At 41.2% G+C, this 21172-nt stretch overlaps 1 protein-coding gene across 1 annotated transcript in view; it reads left to right on the top strand.

Annotated features, from left to right (window-relative positions):
• The window catches only part of LOC128545374 (CXADR-like membrane protein), a 39804-nt gene extending 19154 nt beyond the window's left edge, over positions 1-20650 (top strand). The window contains exons 2-7 of the mRNA XM_053515590.1: positions 11864-12018; positions 13587-13785; positions 15711-15878; positions 16847-16969; positions 17698-17839; positions 20251-20650. Of these exons, the coding sequence (XP_053371565.1) occupies positions 11864-12018; positions 13587-13785; positions 15711-15878; positions 16847-16969; positions 17698-17839; positions 20251-20590 (1127 nt within the window). The 3' untranslated portion in view covers positions 20591-20650. The remainder of the gene's footprint in view (positions 1-11863; positions 12019-13586; positions 13786-15710; positions 15879-16846; positions 16970-17697; positions 17840-20250) is intronic.
• The last annotated feature ends 522 nt before the right edge of the window (positions 20651-21172 follow it).

The following is a 21172-nucleotide window of genomic DNA, read 5'->3' as shown; positions in this document are numbered from 1 at the left end:
AGCGCTTTGCTAGACCTCATTTTAAGATGGACGAGCGTATAAATCGCACCGGAGCTGCCGGAATGCCAGAGCCAGAGGCTGTAATTTACTGCTGAGCGTCAGTACGAACCTCCCGCTGCTTTTCTTTCTGATCTGCGTGCATACTCGGGGATGATTTGGCCATTTGTGGTAATTGGATGGAGGAAGAAATGCAGTCATGGTGCTGGAATTAGGCCGCCCTTGCAAGAAACTCTTACATCATCCAAGGGTTTCTGCGACCGAGCGCTAACATCATTGTGCGTGATCGCTTCTGCTGTTTAGATTATTATTTCAGCCGAGCTGTTAGTGGAAGTGGCTTGGAGAAGTTGAATAGGATCTGGGAGTTGTGGGAAAACAGACGGAACGCTTATTATCCCTGTTCTGGAGCTCACTGAGGTGTGGAGGAATGCTTAGCCATCTCTCTTTCTCTCTCTCTCTCTCTCTCTCTCTATGTATATATCCATAGCCATATGCACACAGTTTCCTGTGGAACACCTTACTGCTTTTCTCACCACTCCAGTGTTTCCACTCACACTGTTTAGTTCATCAAAATTAATATCACGTGCGTGGATTCATTAGTAAACGAATCAGCACAGCATCATTAACTTCACGCTAAAGGTCAGCCCAGCCTGATGTTCCTCACTCCTGATCGCTCGCTAAAATGATCCCAGGTCGTCATTTCCCTAAGACTTTATCCAGCAACGATACTGTATGTGTGTAAAACCAAATAATCAGCAGAGGGAGAGTAGGCTTTCATGAAAACTAGATTTTTCAAACCAGTGTGTTGCATTTTCTTTTTTTTTGTAAACTACAAAATATATAATAGAATATTTCTATAAAAATAGAAAATACAATCTTTTATAGATGTATATTTGTTTTCCTAAATAATGAAAACCCCAGTGGCAGCCCACACGTGGACTCCCAAACAGCGAGTAACAGGAGCTCAGGATCGAGCCCCCAGGCCCTGGAGCAATGAAGCAGAGTTTACTTTAGTTCTACTAGATTTATTTTAAGCAGCGATTTACATTTCCTAAAATATAATTATGACAAAAAAAAAAAAGATCAAAAACATAACAAGGCTTTGATCACAGCAGCTCAGGTCTCTGGTAGTGAGTCTTGTTGTGTTGCATTTGTCACATTTATGTCTGTGGAAAGATTTATATTTCTGAATTCTTGCATAAACACTAGCTTAAATCTAATTTAAGCTTTTAAGTTAAGTTAAGCCTTTATTCGTCACACATACATTACTGCACAGTGAAATTCTATAATTCTATAATTTGATAAATTATATCAATATTAATCAGATTCCTAAAATTATCTTAGATAGAGTACCTTAAATTAGCATGTGTATTTAGCCAACTTTTAAGACTTTTATTATTATTTATTTAAAAAAAAAAAATGTCAGATGCCTCATGATTTTATAATTTATTCAAATTATATTTAACATTTTTTTTGTCATGTAAAGTAGAATGTTAACAACAGATTTTTTTCTTTATTGTATTTTTATTTGATTTATTTGTCATATAGCATTTTTTATATGCAACAAATTCCTTTTTTTTACTTTATTTTATTTGTTACAAAATGTTTTTCTAGTTACTCCACATTTCTTTCTCAATATAATTTTTTTCTGGGAAAAAATTTAATTCATATATTTAATGCATTTATTTGTCATGCAAAATCTTTCAGATACAGTAGACCCACATATTTTAGATAATCCCTGATATTTTATTTAACTTAATATTTATTATAAAATTTTTATTTGTCATATACAGCATTTTTCAGGTAAAGCGCTTGCTCTAAATTGTTTATTGAGCCAGTGCATTTTTATTGTATTTCTGTCAGATATCCTTTTTTTTTCTATTGGTTTTATTTTACATAATGCTTTTTTCTAAAACATTTGTGTTTTTGTATTTTTTTTTTTTTGTTTTATTTGTCATGCAACAATTTATTCTTTTATTCATTTCCTGAACAGCAGTGTAGAGACACACCTAAGCTCTGAACGCCAGTATTGTCCTCAAATCCATCACCACACTGTCTCTTTCTTCCACACACTTCTCCTTTTAGTTAATAGAAATAGATCGTGGACGGAGCACTCGACAAGCCGGGGCAGAAATGAGATTTTACACCCGGTGCAAAAAACAGAAAATCCATTTATTTTGGACGGAGAGACTCTGCGAGCTAAAAGGGGATGCACATTGATTACATTTGAAGCGCCATAATGCCTTGAGTGCTCGACTCAGACTCCAAAGCCGGAGTAAGATGAAAGCCGAAGCGAGGTGTCTTTTCATCCGGATGAGTTGTGTTGTGCAAGAGGGAAAGTAATGGCACCGAGGCCATCAGGGGGAAAAAAGAAAAAGAATCAAATAAATAATTACCCTTCCTGTTGTTATGACTGACGCTTTCATAACCCTCCTTACAGTATGTACGAGACGACCATGAGTAGCCCGTGGCAGTGGTGAAATGTGCTTTGGTGTGCTGAGAAGTCAGCGTGTCTGGTTTCTGAATCTAGTTAAAGGAAGCTAAACCATGGTGGTGTTCTCAGCATGGTTTCTCCCAGCTGGAGGTTAAAAAGCTACACCTTGGAGCACTCCTGAGTCTTTATTGTGTGATTTGGTGATGGAAGTTGAGTCCTTGGCCCAGTTTCTTCACACACTGATTTAATCTAGCAGCAGGAGCTGAGGTTCAGGCCAGGGAGGACTGCAAGTAAGAGAGGCCTTTCTTTCCTTTCCCTTACACTTGTCCACTTTTTTTTTTTTTTTAATGCAACCTAAAATCTAAGTGGAAAGCTTTCACCTGTTGGTGTCGGTTTTATATCCTGGGTGGTTTTCTTCGAAACGCTTTGCATCATCCGAAGATTCCTGAATGGTGTTGAGATGCTGGGAGAGGAGCAGGTTTCAATGAGCGATCTCAGACTAATAAGATTTAATGAGGAAAAAAGCCAAAAGGAAAGCAGCAGAGCAGTAGTGGAGACCTCGGTGCTTAATGTTTCAGAACGCAATGCAGGTACATGGCACAGTTGTGTTGAGGTGCAGCAGAACGGGCTGCACAATAGCTTAGTGGTTAGTACTGCACTCAGTCTATGTCTATCCATGGAGTTTGCATGTTCTCCCCATGATTGAGGGTTTCTTCCGGGTACTCTGTAAGCTGACTGATGAGTGCATGTGTGTGCGCTTGTGCCCTGGGGTGAGTTGCCCCGCACATTCAAGGTGTCAAGCTTTACAAGTTCACAAAGCTGTACAAGGTGATCTCATTGAGCAGAGCGTACAGAATAAATTTGGTATGCTGTTCAAGATTGTGAACTCATTCTGCCTAATTCTAAAGCGTGATCTTCATAAATAAAATCATCAGGGTATCTATTTAAGCATTACATATAATATCCTAAATGTAAAAAATGACTTCTTTCTCTCTCTAAGCAGCTTAGCCTAAATTTTTACGATAAATTATACGATTCCTCAGCTTGTAACTACACCAGATTTCCAAAAGCAGCATTTTTTTTTTTAATCCTCGAAGTTTTTCCTCCAAGTCTGCTTTAAATTAACCTGTGGAATGTCTAACATTTGTTCAAACAGTGTTTGACTTTTTTTCCCCCCAGACTATTACCCCCACCCGCCTCCCCTTTCTATTCCTTCTGCTTCTCCTCACACGCACTCCCCCTGAAAAACCCCTAGCCTGCATTTATTGGTGAAAAAGCACACAACAAATAGTTTGCATCCTTGAAGTGGTGCGCTTGGGTACAGCTGCTCCACAGTCCCATCATCTTTCGCATTGCGGGTTTGCGCTCTGCTCCTGCTGCAGCATCCAAACCGCCGTTTTAACAGCATGTACCATTAGAGTTTATGGCGAACACCAGTGTAGACTTTAAGGCTTTGCTTGCTTGTCTTGCAATTAGTCACGTTTTATGCGCCAGCGTGTTTTGGCATTTAGTCAGGTTTTTTTTTTTTCTTTTCCTCCCTCTCTAAGGCTTCTGGCTGTTTATTTTATTTATAATTGTTTCGTTTTTTTTATTTTTTAATGAAAAGGAACTGAACACAGCAACAAGGTAAAACATTGTTTTGCTGCACTGTAGATGAAGTCAGCATCTGATTCCGGAAGATGAAGATGCATTTCGCTCTGCAACCTAGTCAGCTACATTTTTTACCTAACGGGCATAAAAGTTGCAAATTGCAGCAGAACAGACTTGGCCTGAGCAGGCGCGTACAGCGTATCGATTTTCACGGGTCAATGCCGGACCTCGAGTCTGAAGGCTGGAGCCCTGAAACAGAAAGAGTGCTGGCGGAGACACGCAGCATGGATTCGTATGGCACTTAGGTCCCGTGATTATGCGGTGCAGAAATATTTTTCCATTGACTCCTGAAGAGGGAAAAGAGCATTTTTATCGATTCCGGAGTGCAGCTGAAACAATTCCATCGACTGTCTGGCTTATTATAGAATCTAGACTTTTAGACGGCTTGAGTGGAGGATATAACTGTATACTGATTGACTCTAGAGAGTGTCGTTCGTTGCCTGTGATCTTCAGGCTTAAAGGAAATGCCAATAACACACACCGTCTGCCATAAATCTTTCATTTTTATTACATACTGAAAAGATTCAAAAGCTCCCGGTGACGTACGGGATAAGCACCAGGAGTGTAAAAATGTACTGAAGCAATACACCAGCATGAATATTCACTATCTGACTGCATCAACTACTGAAGGAGGCATGGCCACCCTGATTGACTCACAGTAGGAGGCGTGGCCATTGATTGTCTTACTGAATGGGGCGTGGCCTTTGTAACTTACTCAGTTAAGAAGAAAGTGACCTCTGTGGCTCAGTTTTACTAAAGAAGGTCTCTTATGGAAGGAGTGTGGCCTACTGTATGTGACCCAATCTCAGTTAAGGAGGCGTGGCCTATGTCACTCAGTTTCATTGAAGAAGTCATGGCATTTGTGGATTGATCTCACTGAAGGAGGTGTGGCCTTGGTGACTCGGTCTCATTTAAGGAGGTGTGGCCTCCGTTGCTGTCTGACTGAAGGAGGAGTGGCCTCTGGATCATTCTTTGTGAAGGAGGTACTGTATAGCCTGTCTTACTGTAGTAGGTGTGGCCATTGACTGTCTTACTAAGGGAGGCGTGGCCTATGTAACTTACTCAGTTAAGGAGAAGCGACCTCTGTGGCTCGGGTTTTACCGAAGGATGTTTGGTCTCTGTTGATTATTCTTATGGAAGGGGTGTGGCCTATGTGACCCTATCACAGTTAAGGAGGTATAGCCTCTGTGACTAAGTCTCAGTTAAGTTGGTGTAGGCTTTGTGGCCCAGTCTCACTGAAGGAGGTGTGGCCTGAGGATCGTTCGATGTGAATGAGGAGTGGCCTCTGTGACTCCCAATTAAGGAGGTGTGGCCTCAGTGGCCCAGTCTTACTGAAGGAGGTGTGGCCTGTGGATTGTTTGTGTGAATGAGGAGTGGCCTCTGTGACTCCTGATTGAGGAGGTGTGGCCTCAGTGGCCCAGTCTTACTGAAGGAGGTGTGGCTTGTGGATCGTTCGATGTGAATGAGGAGTGGCCTCTGTGACTCCCGATTGAGGAGGTGTGGCCCAGTCTTACTGAAGGAGGTGTGGCCTGTGGATCGTTTGTGTGAATGAGGAGTGGCCTCTGTGACTCCTGATTGAGGAGGTGTGGCCTGTGGATCGTTCGATGTAAATGAGGAGTGGCCTCTGTGACTCCTGATTGAGGAGGTGTGGCCTCAATGGCCCAGTCTCACTGAAGGAGGTGTGGCCTGTGGATCGTTTGTGTGAATGAGGAGTGGCCTCCGTGACTCCTGATTGAGGAGGTGTGGCCTCAATGGCCCAGTCTCACTGAAGGAGGTGTGGCTTGTGGATCGTTTGATGTGAATGAGGAGTGGCCTCTGTGACTCCCGATTGAGGAGGTGTGGCCTCAGTGGCCCAGTCTTACTGAAGGTGTGACCTCTGCCCCTTAAGCTCATTGAAGGAGGCGTGGATCTGTTTTACTGGAGGAGGCTCGGCCTTTGTGAATCAGTACTACCGAAGGAGGCGTGGCCTCTGTGGATCAGTCTGACCGAAGGGGACATGGTCTCTGTGACTCCTTCTTACAGAAGTAGTCGTGACTTATGTGACTCATTAACACTCAAGAAGGCGTGGGTGTTGTGACTGAGCAAATGAGATGTGTCCTTTAAGTTCTACTGTAGGCGATGTTCAGTAAGTCCAGTGAGTCCCAATAAAGGAGGCGTGGCCTTTCCGTTCCTGAAAGATGAATGTGATATACTGAAACAAGGCTAAAATTATGCGCACCATCTCTCAAGGTATTTCTGTTCTTTCTTTATTTTTGAGTCGACCAGGAATAAGACGAGATATTTTATGCTTTGTGTGTTAGTGTTGCACCACTCAGAGGCCACCGTATTGGCACTCAGCCCAGCGTGTGTGTATGTGTGTGTGTGTGTGTGTGTGTGTGTGTGTGTTTCTGAGACTGGAGCGTGTTGGGTTTTCCTCTGAGACTGCAGCAATTCCCCCTACAGGAATTGGTCCTTGTTAAAGTGTGTGTGTATGTTGGTGTGTATGTGGCGCAGACAATGTGCTCGCTCCTAGGTGAAAGCTGGGCCCGAAACCAACAGGCCTGTGAGAAAGACACATGGCATGTGGCCTGGCACACACTCGACTGGCAGTGTTCAAACAAAGCTCACGCCTAAGCCGTCTGTTCCGTTTTTGGGTCAGAATGACCCAGTTTATGTTCTTATTAATATTTTCCCCTTTCTAAAAGTTTTGTGTGATTTGTTTAATATAAAGCTCAGTCTGTAACAATCATTTAAATCAGGTGATGACGTCAATTAATATTCCGCCGCATCAATACTAATTATTTTATTAAGAAAGAATATTCACTAGTACTACTGTAAAATTTAATCACATGTTCTGCAGTGCGTTTCGGCATGTCGTGTACTGTACGTTAGCATAAACAGTATAACTTTCAGAGGAGCTGTTCAGGCCAATTCCTCTGTGACTTACGCTTCCCCATAACCACCACCCCGGCTTGCCCATGCAGACCAGCGCACCTTTATGTAAGCTTGCTGTTCCTCCTTCCTCTCCTAGTGGCGCATATATCATAAATAATGAGCAAAATGCAGGCCAAAGCAAGAACAGTTGAAAAACCAAGTGGAAGACTACATCGCCGAAGGACCTGTTATGAAATGAAAAGAGGAAAAGGAAAAGAAAAGGAAAGGAAATGGTTATTAAAGCAAGGAAGAACATCATAAATAAGCCCACTGGCTGTTTAAGATCTTTATTATGCAAGCCTAATTTCACTCTTCGTTTTTTATTTCTGTTTTTATTACAATGTACAGTATGTATAGAAAACATCTGCAGTGGTGTAGAGACGTTTGAGTGAAGGAGGGGTTTGAAGTCCTAGTCCTCAAAGCATACAATGAGGAATTCCAGCATGAAACAGGAAACTTTTAGAAGGAGACACTGGGTCTTTGATTATGATGCAAGATCTGCGTCATGACTGGTGGTCCCAGTGTGCAATGTGCTTCCATTGTCCAATTATCTCAGTGAGCACTGTAATTTAAGCTGTACCAGTCTGTACTGCCATTCCAGGTGCAACTGTCATTTTGGTCATCCCATTCTGCACCTTCATTCCAGTTATCCCAGTCCACGTTGTGATTCCAGTTGTCCTAATGTACACTTTGATTCCGGTTGTCCCAGTAATCCCTGTGACTCCAGTTGTCCCAGTCTACACTGTAATTCCAGATGTCCAGCATTAGCACTGGTGATTCCAGTTGTCCCAGTGTACATTTTGATTCCGGTTGTCACCATGAGCCCTATAATTATTGTTGTCCCTGTCTACACTGTGATTCTAGTTGTCCAGGTGTATACCTTCATTCCATTTGTTCCAGTATGCAGCTTAATTCCAGTTGTCCAAGTCTACACTGTAATTCCATTTATATAGTGTGGACTGTGATTCCCGTTGGCATCGTCAACACTGTGATTGAAGTTATCTCAATGTACACCTTAATTCCAGTTGTCCCAGTCTACATTGTGATCCCAGTTGTCCCAGTGTGCACTGTCACTCCTATTATCTAAATGATCTTTGAATTCCAGTTGTTCTAGTGTGTACTGTGATTCCATTATCCCAGAATTCATTGCAATTCGAGTTGTCCCACTGTGCACTATGGTTCCAGTAACTTTACCCATTTGTCAGCGAGCCAGAGTAACAGAGATGCACAGGCTTGTTCCCAGTTGTCCTAGTGTGCACTTTGTAGACAATAGAAAGCCAGGGTTTTGGCTGAGTCGAGTCGAAAGCTGGTGGATGAGCTGATTTTTCAATAGCCAAGCCCCTGAGCATGTCGTGCTCTAATAAATCCCCTCCCCTCCCATCACACACACACACACACACACATACACACACACACACACACACACACACACACTTAAGCAGGACCCATTAGGCTAAAGAGCACAAAGAGTATATAAAGTAGGTTTGAGTCCACTAGCATGAACTGTTTCTGTCTCATCAGGTTCCAAAAATTAATATTCTGCCATCAGTTCGGTGCAGGAGGCATGGCTTTGTGCCAGTCATTAATCCCACAGAATTCACCAACTGCCCCTATAACAGCCCAGGAACAAGTCCCAAATCTTCATCTTGGTTATAACATTCAGTACATGATGTGGTGAATAGAGATTAGGTGGGAAGTAGGTGTGTAAATGAGGTGTGTTCTTTAAATGCTGTGTTCTATTTTACCTTAACAAAAAGAAGGTTAGTTTTAGAACAAGTTATAGGTCTGGTGAGGCAGAAAGGGGAAAAAAAGAAAATTATGCAGTGAAAAAAAAAAACTCTGGAGAGAAACATATGGCTGGAAAGAAAAAGTGATAGAGAAATGAAGAAAAAGAGAACACTGGGTTTCAAATTTTAAAGATACTAGTTCTCTCTTTCTCTTTCCACAGTGTTTTTCTTTCATGCTCACCTTAAATACTTTGTTTTTAATCTTTCTTTTCTCCAACCTTCTTTATCTTTCGTTCATTATCTGCCCCCGTCCCCCTCCCTGTGCATTCCTACCACACTACCCCACTCTCCTGCTCTCTCTCTCCAATCTCCCCTTCCCTCTCTCTCACATATCCATCCGATCTCTCCCATCAGGCGACGAAAACGAGCTCAGATCTTATCTTTACGTCTTCGAAGGGCACCCATTTGCGCTAATTGCTCTTAAACGTGTCCTAAATTATCACCACCCCACACAGACTCCACCTGGATGGGCCTGATCTCATTTCAGATTATCCAGCCTACATTTAACCCACTTAGAAACTTAATATGCGTCGGATACCCGGCGATGTGGGGCATGCCTGTATAATATGAATCAACTTCAGTCACTGAGATGGAAAGCAGATTTCCAGGCTTACTAATTGTGATCGATGACTTAGCGCTGATATATGGGACATTTTCCTTTAGTTCCAGCTTTGCACCTATTTTAGGGCTTTGGAATCTTGCTGAAGTGTAGTGTAACATTTTGTTCATTACTTAGCCATATCCCGTGGCCAATTCCTTAGATTTAATAGCATTAAAATTGTAAAAATGTGGTCTTAAAAAACAGTCAGGTATTATATAGAGTATTGAATAATAATGGCACCCAACGTGTTTCATATTCTGCGATTCCTCCTTTTGGCAGTAAAAATGATGATAAACGTCAGCTTTTTATTTCTTTTAATAAAAAAAAAACGATTTTTAATCTGTGTGTTAATGATGCAATTACGGCCTTATCCAGATGACCCTGGGATAATTACCCACAATTCTGCAGCGCATGAGAGAGAAAAACCATTGAACACGTGACACCTGGCATCAAAACAAGAAGTGCATGCGTTAAACATGATACTCGGTACTTGTAAACCAAGACTTGCTCGTTTTCTAAGTCAAAATGTATTACAAATCTTTGCTCGTCTTGCGGAACACTCGCAAACCGCGTAAATCACAATCCAAGGTTTCACTGTCTTGTAAATATCCTTCATAATGCTATCATTTGATGTGCAGATATTATTATGATTATGATTGTTATTATTATTATTGGAATACTTCTATAAAGTCTTTATAGAAATCTGTGTGCAGGGCCACAGGGCAAATTTCAGACTTTATGTTGCATTATATTCCACTGCAAATTAAATTTAATGTACGTACTGTATATAAAAAAACTTCCATACTTCAGATGAGTGACATTTTGCAATTATAACTAATTTCTATTGTTGTATAAAATTATATTGAAGCAAAGTTTGAAAAAGGAACTCAGAGGAGAGTAAGCAAGAAAAGAGAGAGAGCAAGAAAAGAGAGAGAGAGAGAGAGAGAGAGAGTACTATAATTTAATGGCAGGGTAAAAACAAAGGCAAAACAGGTCAAACGTGGCCCGAGGGTTCCAGCCTTGTTATAGAGTGTGTACAGAGGTGCTGCTTCTTAACAAATAAAGCAGAGAACTGCTTGAGGCCCCAGACTAGTAAGGGGCCCTCTGAGGACAGACATAAATATATATATTATTTATAAAATAATGGTAATAAATGCTAGTTTAAATTTTTTGTTTAGAGCCTCAACAGACTTTAGAATCACCTCTGATTATGTAATGTTATACTAAATACACTGTTATTCCAGTTATGCTTTCCTTGGTTGTGCCTTAAATTACAATTTCAAAGGTTTCAGTATTTTACAGAAACAGTTTAAAGTACAACCCTTTATGAAAGCTAGGGACCAATACACATTGCCAAACCTTCTTTACGGATTCTTTATGCATTTGTGAGATCATTGGCTTCCAAAAGGTATTTCTTCTAGGAAGGACCTTGGAACAACACATTGTTTTGGGATTTTTCAAATGTTCTTTAAATTTCTATTAAGGTTTCCCTTAAGCTATTAAGAGTTGTTTTTTAAACGTGCATAATACTGTATACACTGGTATTGGAATGATTTTGTTTATTGGCAAAAGATCAGAGCCAGTTGGCCAATCCTTTGGAACAGTGCTGGCTTGTTGGAGGGTGAATGATAGACACTCGTGCTCCACAATCCCAAGATCATCTGCTTCCAGTTGTAGATGATCAGAGCGTTAATCTGTTGCTGTGATCCAGAATCAGATATCCGTGAAGATTACAGGCAAAATGTCAGAAACCTCAGATCCATCTCTTAAACACAGGCAGTTGAATAAATATCCCTGGAATCAGAATTACAACCAGAAACAGAACTTCTTCTCATATCTTTCCTTACTTGTCTTTGTGCTAGAACTTTTACCTAGGAAAGTGAATTTAATGCACCATTTTTTTCAAACACAAAACTTTTATCCAGCACAATAAACAAAGTAATTGTTAGAACTTGAAGAGACACATTGGTATTTGCTGTCTCTAATTTATGTTAAGTATAATGAATTTGCCAATGATAGCTCTACTTTATCTTTAAATGCTTTTCTTCTGGAGCCATGGGAAATTTTCTCAATTGGTTTGCACTTTTTCACACCAGCTCTTTTTCTAAGTCTTTCTCTCTTTCTTATCCATTTATAATTCTCTATTAGCATGAGTGTCGATATGTAATTTCGCCAGACCAGTGCAAAGAGTGAGTTGTGATCACACCATAACTGCTTCATCAATACGGTTAAATATATGGTGGCTTGTAATGATAGAACAACAGAAGCAGTAGAGGTTGAAAAAGATAATTGTAATGTAACAAATAAACATGCAGAAATAGCACAAGCCATGGAGACATAATAATAAAAGTTAGTTCGTCGATGGAGAATTACATTATGCAAAGATATTTCCAGAATAATAAAAAGCTGATAATTTTTTTTCTTCAAATGATATTTATTACTCACATCAAGTTCATCAGGTCTTTTTTTTTCTCTCGGCAGTGTTGGGAGTATTGCGTGTGCATGGGCAGACAGAGATGAAGCGAGTGGTGGGCGATAACGCCACTCTGCCATGTCACCATCAGCTCTGGCATGCCGACACCTCACTGCTGGACATCGAGTGGCTGGTGGTAAAACCCAGCGCCAAGCAGAAAGCGGTAAGACATCGCACGCTGCCAGAATCTGCAAGAAAATGGCAATCACTTCATGGAAATTATGACTGTGTTTATCTCCCTGTTTACAGAAGGTCCACATCATGAGCTTCAGAACATCTAAGCCTCCCTTCAATTAGAAGCTTTGCTCATTTTTTTCTGGCCAATGCTGGTTTTTCCTCTTCAATTATTTTAATGAAAAGATGATTCAAAATTGGCAGGCATTTTCATTTTCCATTCCAGTTTGGCATTTGGTTATCTAACACACTGACTTTTAGCTAAAGTAAAGGAATCTCCTGCTGTGCGTGGCTCTGAATTTCAAATAGTCTGTTACTGATTATGTGTTGTGCGATAGGAACGCTGGTAAAAGCAAACAAAACAAATTTTTATTTAAAAAAAAAGAAATATGTTGGAAACGTAGAAGTTTAGACACGCATAGACGAATGTCATGCAAAGTCTAAAAAATGCACACGTGGGTGCATTGTGAAAGGATAAATGGATGGATGGATGGATGGATGGATGGATGGATGAATGTAAGGATGGATGGAGGGATGGATGGATGGACTGTTGTTTTGATGAATTGGTGGTTGGAATTGGTGGTTGGATGTAAAGATAGATGGGTGGATGGATGGATGGATGAATGGACTGTTGTTTTGATAGATTGGTGGTTGGATGTAAGGATGGGTGGAGGGATAGATGGATGAACTGTTGTTTTGATGAATTGGTGGTTGGATGTAAGGATGGATGGACTGTTATTTTAATGAATTGGTGGTTGGATGTAAGGATGGATGGACTGTTATTTTGATGAATTGGTGGTTGGATGTAAGGATGGATGGACTGTTATTTTAATGAATTGGTGGTTGGATGTAAGGATGGATGGACTGTTATTTTGATGAATTGGTGGTTGGATGTAAGGATGGATGGACTGTTATTTTGATGAATTGGTGGTTGGATGTAAGGATGGATGGACTGTTATTTTGATGAATTGGTGGTTGGATGTAAGGATGGATGGACTGTTATTTTGATGAATTGGTGGTTGGATGTAAGGATGGGTGGAGGGATGCAAAGATTGTTGGATGGATAGATGAACAGATGGATTGGAAGTCACTGTGCTAGGTAGTAAAACTGGGCGATATGACCTCAAATCAGTTTAACAATTAATTTTCATTAATTTTTTTGCCTTAATTTTGATTAATGAACAATTATTTTTCTTTGTTTCTATGTTTGTTTTGTTGCCATCATAGTACACTGAGAAGGTTTTTACAGTAAATATACTCAACTGATAAAGCTCTTTATGAAAGTGTTCTCAATGTTGCTTTCATGTCACAGATTCATGTGACCACACATGGACAGTATGTACAGTTTGGAAAGACTTACCGTGGTAAAGAATATGTCGATTAGAGGTTTTGAATGAGGGGTTTGACTCCTTTTTCATTAATTTTCCGGCCCTGCTTAGTATTCATTTCAGACTTGTTACATATTAAACCCGAAGAAAAACTGCTTTGTTTTTGGAACACCCACTCTAAAATAGTGTCATGCCTTGGAATGAGATTTTATTGTTGACACTGCTGCAGGTGATCACCTACTTCGCAGGACGAATCTACGACCCGAGCGAGGGCGAGGCAGGCAGGTCGACACTGGCAGGCGATTATCTAAAGGGCGATGCCTCACTCATGATCAGCGATCTCTCGCTCACAGACTCCGGCGAGTACACCTGCAAGGTTAAGAATGGAGGGAAGTACTATTGGAATATGGTCAATCTCATCGTCCTTGGTGAGTCCCTACACGCTACAGATTGACCTTCGATTGTTCTATAGCCTGCGGTCATATCCGAAAGGTTTATCTTTTTCATGTATGGGTGTGAAGGGAATATAAAATCTCTACATAAATCACCATTATCTGTATAAATCTTTTTTAAAAGAGACCACAGGACAATGGCTTAATGAAATCTTGTCCCAGGAAGTGACAGTCTTGTGTCGAGCCAAATATAGCACTCTTGCCTTATGGCATGGTGACACAGTTGCGCTTGCCATATAGGACAGGACAGGAATGTCACATTGATTATGAAAAGGCTTTTAAATATTACTTATGATCTGAGACAAAGGCATGATGGTGACATGACAACTACAGTCAATTGGTTTTATTTTACATAGTGAGTTTTATTCGGTTGACGCTGAAGTTATGTTTATGTTTTTAATGATTTTTTTTGGAACAGTTCTCCTTATTTTGTTTAATCCATACTTTAATCAGCACTTTGTGGCATTCATATATAAAATCCCAGACATCGAATATCCAGTTTGTGTCATTTTCTAAAAATTGCGATGGCGGGGCATTTATTAATCTTAATGGTAATGCATCACGATCGTACTTCATGGAATTACCGATACACCACCATATATTGTCTTGTTACTTCCTGTGCACAGTCCATGTTTGTTATTGTCATGAACAGTTTCAACCAATAGGAATCCCTTTTTAAATCGAATACATAGACTTTCATCTTGTGCGAAGATCGGGACAATCGTTTCAATCTGGACAACAGGAGGGACAATACAGTAGGTATGCGTGTCCTGACAGCATCAGGTTGCTGACTCTTTGCTTTCTATAAAGACGTTTTAAAGAGCTGGCAAGCAAATTCACGCATACATTTATACAAATTGCCGCCGGCTTTGCGACGACACTTTCGATTCGTTGGGACAGGCATTAGCGTTTGTCTTGTTCAACACGAGCATAATGGCTTTGGCGCAGGCCCGAGTGCCTCCTCCTCTGTGTAAGTGATCCTGACAGAGGATAAGATGGAAGGGCCACCGCTGCCCGGCTCCACTCCGTTAATTGCATCCTGCAGTGAGAGCCTGAGAGAGTGCGTTTCTGTTCTCCAGACTCAGCACAAACCAGCCCGAGCCTAGGAGCTGGGACTTGGGAGTTCATGCGGTAGGGTGGGGTGAGTGAGTCGGTGATTGGTGATGCGGTATGAGCTGATAGCGAGCTGGGGCTCCTTTGCACTTACATATTAAATGTCCTCTGCGGAACCGAGCAGCCCCTAAATGGTACCTGCGGGAGAATACGGGCACAGCTGTGCAGGTGTTTTCAGAAAACCTATAATTGCTTAATGTTTTATCGCAGTTTGTGACATTATCGCTATATTCTACGATAGGATTCCTACAGGTTTTAGCTCTACCTGTTCTCCCTGGGTACCTTTTCTACAGGAAAAGGAACCTCAGCAGAATTTCATTCAGGATTAATTGCTTCTGAGGGTAGTAAGGTAAAGACTTTTGTTCTCCAGTTGCACCAAAATGCTAACAAAACAATTCTAGCAAGCGGACCTGGATGTTTGCTGGTGGACAGGACAACTCCAAGTTCAAATGCGTTGTCATTGAACTGATACTCAACTGAACTTTGGAGACTTTAAGTTCTTAAGCAAAACACTAAATTATTCTTTTTTTATTTTTTAGCTTTAGGTCTATCAAGGACAACATGACAAACATACGCTAGCTACGTAACTAATCCTAGCTATCACTGGTTATGCCACATGACTTGTCATGTTTGTTAGCTAATGTAAATATGACCACATACCATTGTTTAAATTAAGCATATTGAACACATTTACATGTTTTTTTTTTTTTTTAATCTTCTCACAACTGGAATATAGCCTATTTAAATGAGGCTGTTTAATATCAACTTTGCGCGTTATTTTATTGTAGTTAAGCCGTCGAAGCCACGCTGCTGGATGGAGGGACGGCTGTTGGAGGGCAGTGACGTAAAGATGAGCTGTAAATCTGCGGATGGATCCGACCCCATTTATTATAAATGGGAGAGAGTGCTGGACAAGGGCAGATACGTGGGGAAACTACCACCTCTCGCTCTCCTGGGTAAGATCTCCACTTCTGCAGCACAACAGTGGGTGCTTGGTTGAGCTGGGTCTAGAACTGCCGCCCTTAACACACCTTAGAGCCTTAACACCCCAAGCTGCCACCACACCATTCCTCAGATCCCCTGTGTTAAACACCTCTTCCAAACACACCATTTCAGCATCTATGGAAATAAGCTATTGCAGGGCCACACCCCTCCAGAGAACTGCAGAGCTGAGCAGCACTCCATGAGGAGAGGAACTTCTTATATAAGGTCACATTAGGAGGAAATTCTAATTGGCTGCTTTAAACAAAAACGGAGACAACAATGGTAGGCAGGGAATTTTTTTCTTCACAATTTGTTTGTACGCACACACTGGAGACCAATCTGAGAAGTCCATCCTGCATAATTGTTCTTGCTTAATTTATCTATTTTGGCACAACAATCTGAGGACCAATCATGTGCAATAAAGGGTCTATTGTCCCGGATAATCTCTACAGATAAAGCAAAAATAAAAGTACAAATATTGTGCTATGGAATACCCAGTGGATTTTGTCTCCTTTCTCACGTCTTATCAAAGTAAGCCTTGTTTTTGGGAATTAGGCTTTTTTACTGCTTCTGATTTCTGATAGTTAAAGTCCCAGTGGGTTATCAATGCACGCTTCTTGGTGCATCATGTACAACAGTAACACACAAACCCAAGTAGAATGAACACCAGTTAAGATGGTATGAATGAAAACTAATGATTATGTGTATGATGACATTTTAGTTGCAAATTTGCATTTTGGTCCAAGGTACAGGAACAGACAAATCTTCCGTAGAAAAATTTCAGCCTAGTAAACAATAGTGTGCCGAACCACTGTATACGCAACACCAATCGGAGACAAAAACTACAGCTTCATTTTAGAGATTTACAAAAAAAACTGATTATATATTAATGCAAATTATGTAACAAAAAGTTCTTACATGTTCTGAAAATACTATACAGACCTGAAGAACCCGGAGATTGTGACTCTAAAGAACCTGAGCCGAGAGAGTGCGGGCGTCTACAAGTGCACAGCCAGCAACGACGTGGGAGAGGAGAGCTGCACCGTGGAGGTCAAAATTCACTGTAAGTGTGTGTTTGCCTTATTAAAACGCTGTGCTCACCGTGTGACTAAGGATTTTTTTTATAAGTTACTGCTGATCTCACATCAGGACAAACAAAGCAAAAACCTTTTATGTTTGTCTACTCTCTGTAACCCACACCTTCTCATTACGGTGCCTCAGCACAAGGCCAAGATATCCCTGTTCTCCAGGGAGTGCATGAGGGAGAAACGGTTTCAACAGCATACTTTAAATTTGACTTGAAAAATCTGAGAACCTGCATAATTGGGTTTGGGAAGTTTGCGAGCGAACATTAATTGGCGTTAGAAACTTAGTCATGCATTGAAATGTACTTCTAGAGTATACTCAAGGAGAATTGCTTGATTAATGGCTTGTTGTGTGTGCTGTGTATTCTCTTGATGCTGGTTGACGGATTGCTTTGGATACTCAATCTGCGGCGCACTGGATGGGGGCTTGTTCGGAGGCTTCGCCTAAATTGAGCCATCTTTCCTAGGACAGGTTTAAACTCACATTTGTGAGCGACTGCGTGTCACTTAAGCACATTGATGATATTTTGAGCAATGCTTAGCGTGTGGACAGTGTGGAGCTCCCTCGTTAAGATTGAGTATTGGGGATTTGATTGAAAAAAAAACAAACACTATTAAAAAGATGATATTTTTTCTTTCTGTCACTTGTTCATGTGTTGTCATCGGAAAGGTTTGTTTGGTTAAAAAGTTCTCTCGTCCTCGGCAGATGTACGAGGTATGGGAGTGATAGCCGGCGCTGTGGTGGGCGTGTCCTTGGGCGTGCTGCTCCTCATTCTCATCGTCTGGCTGGTGTTCCGTAAGAAGGAGAAGAAGAAGTACGAAGAAGAGGAGACGCCTAATGAGATCAGGTACGCAATAGTGCCTCGAGGTGTGTCTGTGCAATTGATAAGTCAGGATTAAACCACTTTTTGTTATATAGAAGTAACAACATCAACACAAAGGAACATTACAAAGTGTTTTATTCCAATTACAGTTTATGCTAATTTGCATGACACGAATGGCACGTTATAATGGTTTTTAATGGTTTATAGTTCAATTTAAAATTTCCCCAAATTTTATGCTAAATTTTTATTTTCTTCCCAAAAAAACTTTGCCAAATTAAAAACTAAAAAAGTTTACCTCTAGTTATTAAAGGTCTCTGACACTGGCGGCTCCTTCCACGAATAGTACTGTATATAAACATCCTAACAGAAGAGCAAAAATAAACCCAAACCCAAAACTATTTTTTCACATTTTTGATAAGTTTTCAGCCATGTTGGTGTTTTCATTATTAAAAAAACATTATTTCTAACGCTACGGCCCGCTGTAGCCGGTAGTGTAGAGAGCAGACTTGTTTGCTTCCTCTTACATTAGAAAGACATGTTCATCTATAAGCAGCCAAGAAAATGGGGCAGATAGCAGTTTCCTCCCAGTGTGTTGCAGCGCCACCTGTCTGTAGCACAGCAGTTTGAAAAGATGTACCATTTGTACCTTTGCAGTCCCTGCTTGTAAGAGGGAGTGATGCACGATCTTAGATCTGACTGAATTAGGGAGAAAATTACACTACAGTATATAAGGACCAATGCACAGATATACTGTACAGTACACTTTTTCGGTTTTACATTTACAGCATTGGCAGATACCCTTATCCAGAGCGACTTACATAAGTGCTTTGAAGTTCTCATCAACAAATATATCCTTATACTGGTTCACTGTGTTACCAACTACCAGCAAGTACCATCAGTCAAACAGTGTTTTGAATTTGATCCGGGCAGCTGCAGGAAGCCAGTGGAGGGAGCAGAGAAGTGGGGTGATGTAAGGAGAACTTAGTAAGGTTGAAAACAAGTCATGCAGCCGCGTTCTGGATCAGCTGCAGAGGACGAATGATGTACGGAGGCAGACCCACCAGGAGCGAGTTGCTGTAGGACAGTCTTGAAATAACAAGGGGCTGAACAAGCACGGATGTAGCCTGGGGGGAGAGAAATGGACAAATGTTCAGGGTTACTCCAAGGTTATGTGAAGTTATTCCAAGTCACTACTGAAGGTGATCCTGATGGGGGATGAATCTCCTGTGATGAACTGTAGTTATGTTTTGGTTGCACAATGTTAGAGCTACCACTCACGGCCCTCTGACCAATCAGCTTTAAGAATTCACCAGACGTTTTGCGAAAGTAATACATTTTAAAAAATGCAGGTAAATTCTCAATGCTCAAGACCTTATTACCTCTTTGAGACAGTTTAGTATTAAAATCGGACAAAATAAATCTGTACACGTCCAGGTTTATTTGCAGCACGAGGATGCGTAATTCAGGGCGGGAGAATCCCGGGCGTGCCGGGAGGGGAGAGCCGCTTTACCTCGCTCTGTTTATGTATTCGACTTTATTGTCATGCTGATGATGGAACACACTCCAGACTGGAGCTTTTGCACAGGGACAGCGTGCCATAAGCCCTTTTAGCCCCTCGTCCTCAGGGCTTTAAAGATATCGGATGATTTATAGTGATATAGAATGAAATGCTGACGCTGTGGTGTCGAGGCCGGCCGTCTTGTGCTGAGTGGGAGAGTGGACTGGCAGGACTCCCTGCTCTTTCTTTCTGTCTCTCTCAGTCTCTGTCTCTCTCTCACCTACATGTACATGGATATGGTTAGGGATGACACTATAAAAAACTTGGATATCAAAAAAAATAGATTGTCTCAGCCTTCGTTCTCTTTCTTTCTCTCTCCCATGCTCTCTGTCATATCGCTTGTCCTTCTTGTCTTCTTGTCATCTTTTCCACTTTTCATCTCTTCTTCTTTTTTTAGAATCTAACCTCTTTCTTCAGTTCATTCATGCTACATTTTGAACACTTCTCCATTCCATCACTCTCTCTTTCTCTCTCTCTCGGTTACAAGTTTAATAAGGCCATAAACATTTTAATAGAAATGATAAAGGAGTCATGATAGGTGTACTAACTATTTAATCTGTCTCTCTTTCATAGTCCATTAGTCATTAAGCTTTATCTCCAACATTAGAGTTACAAAACAAAACCTGTTCTCCAATTCTGCTTGAAATCACGGCTCATCATCTGCATTAATACATTTTCATTTTAAAAAGTTCATGTTTAATTATCAGCGATTACGAAGCAAATAGTTCTGAAACCTGATGCTGAACGCTGTTGTAAAACCGTTGAGACGCACAAACCTGTGACCTCAATACAATAACTGTTCTGTCTATAGAACTGTTTATGAAAGGTTCATTTATTTGATAAACACGTGATGTTAACACGCTCTTTCTTTCATCAGGGAGGACGCCGAGGCTCCTAAGGCCAAGCTGATGAAGCCCAACTCTCTCTCCTCGTCCCGTTCGGGAAGCTCCCAATCAGGCACCTCCTCCACCCAGTCCATGGTTCCCAGCGGCGCCCCACGTGTCCACAAACCTCACCCACCCCCACCCTCGGCAGCGTCTCTGAAAGGAAGTGTCCAGCCTGCGACGTTGCCCTCCATGCCCCCGGCGTACACGCAGGTTGCCCCGAAACTCCCAGATCCTCACTGCAGTCCCAAACTAAGCCCGGGCAACCTGGCAAGGATGGGCGCCATGCCGGTCATGATCCCGGCCCAAAGCAAGGCCTTCCAGACTGTCTAGAGATTCATCGACATTATCACACTCATGCACACACACATACAGTGTATATATATATATATATATATATATATATATATATATATATACACACACACACACACACACACACACACATATATACTGATTTTCTCCAGGGACAGATGTCTGATATGCATGAGTACCACACCAGTGATGCATTTTGGTCTTCTAAAACTCAAAGCAAATTACACACACCAACACAAATCCTTACACACACACATACACACACACTGTGAGTCTTCAAAACCAGTTGGACTCACTCCATCAAGAGGAATAAAGCAAGCAAAGACAAATAAAAAGGGAAATAAAGGTTGAAGTCACTTGAAGCGTCCCTAATCGCTGTGTCAATAAAACCCCACACATGGGAAATAACAAGCGATTGCCCCCTCGACGTGGACGATAAAGGAAAGCGGCATTTCCTCTTAACACACGCCATTTGTTTTTTCATTTTTGATGGCAGCGCCGGGGATTCTGCATGGCCGGGCGGAACGGTTGATTTATTTTTAACAAGGAAGTAGCCGTTGTAATGGAAAAGCCACACTCCATTCAGCAAAAGAAGATTCT

The sequence above is a fragment of the Clarias gariepinus genome, chromosome 17 (genome assembly GCF_024256425.1).
Source record: "Clarias gariepinus isolate MV-2021 ecotype Netherlands chromosome 17, CGAR_prim_01v2, whole genome shotgun sequence".
NCBI classification, from domain to species: Eukaryota; Metazoa; Chordata; class Actinopteri; order Siluriformes; family Clariidae; genus Clarias; species Clarias gariepinus.
Note: the sequence above shows the minus strand (reverse complement) of the source record. Positions and strands in the feature narration are given on the sequence as shown.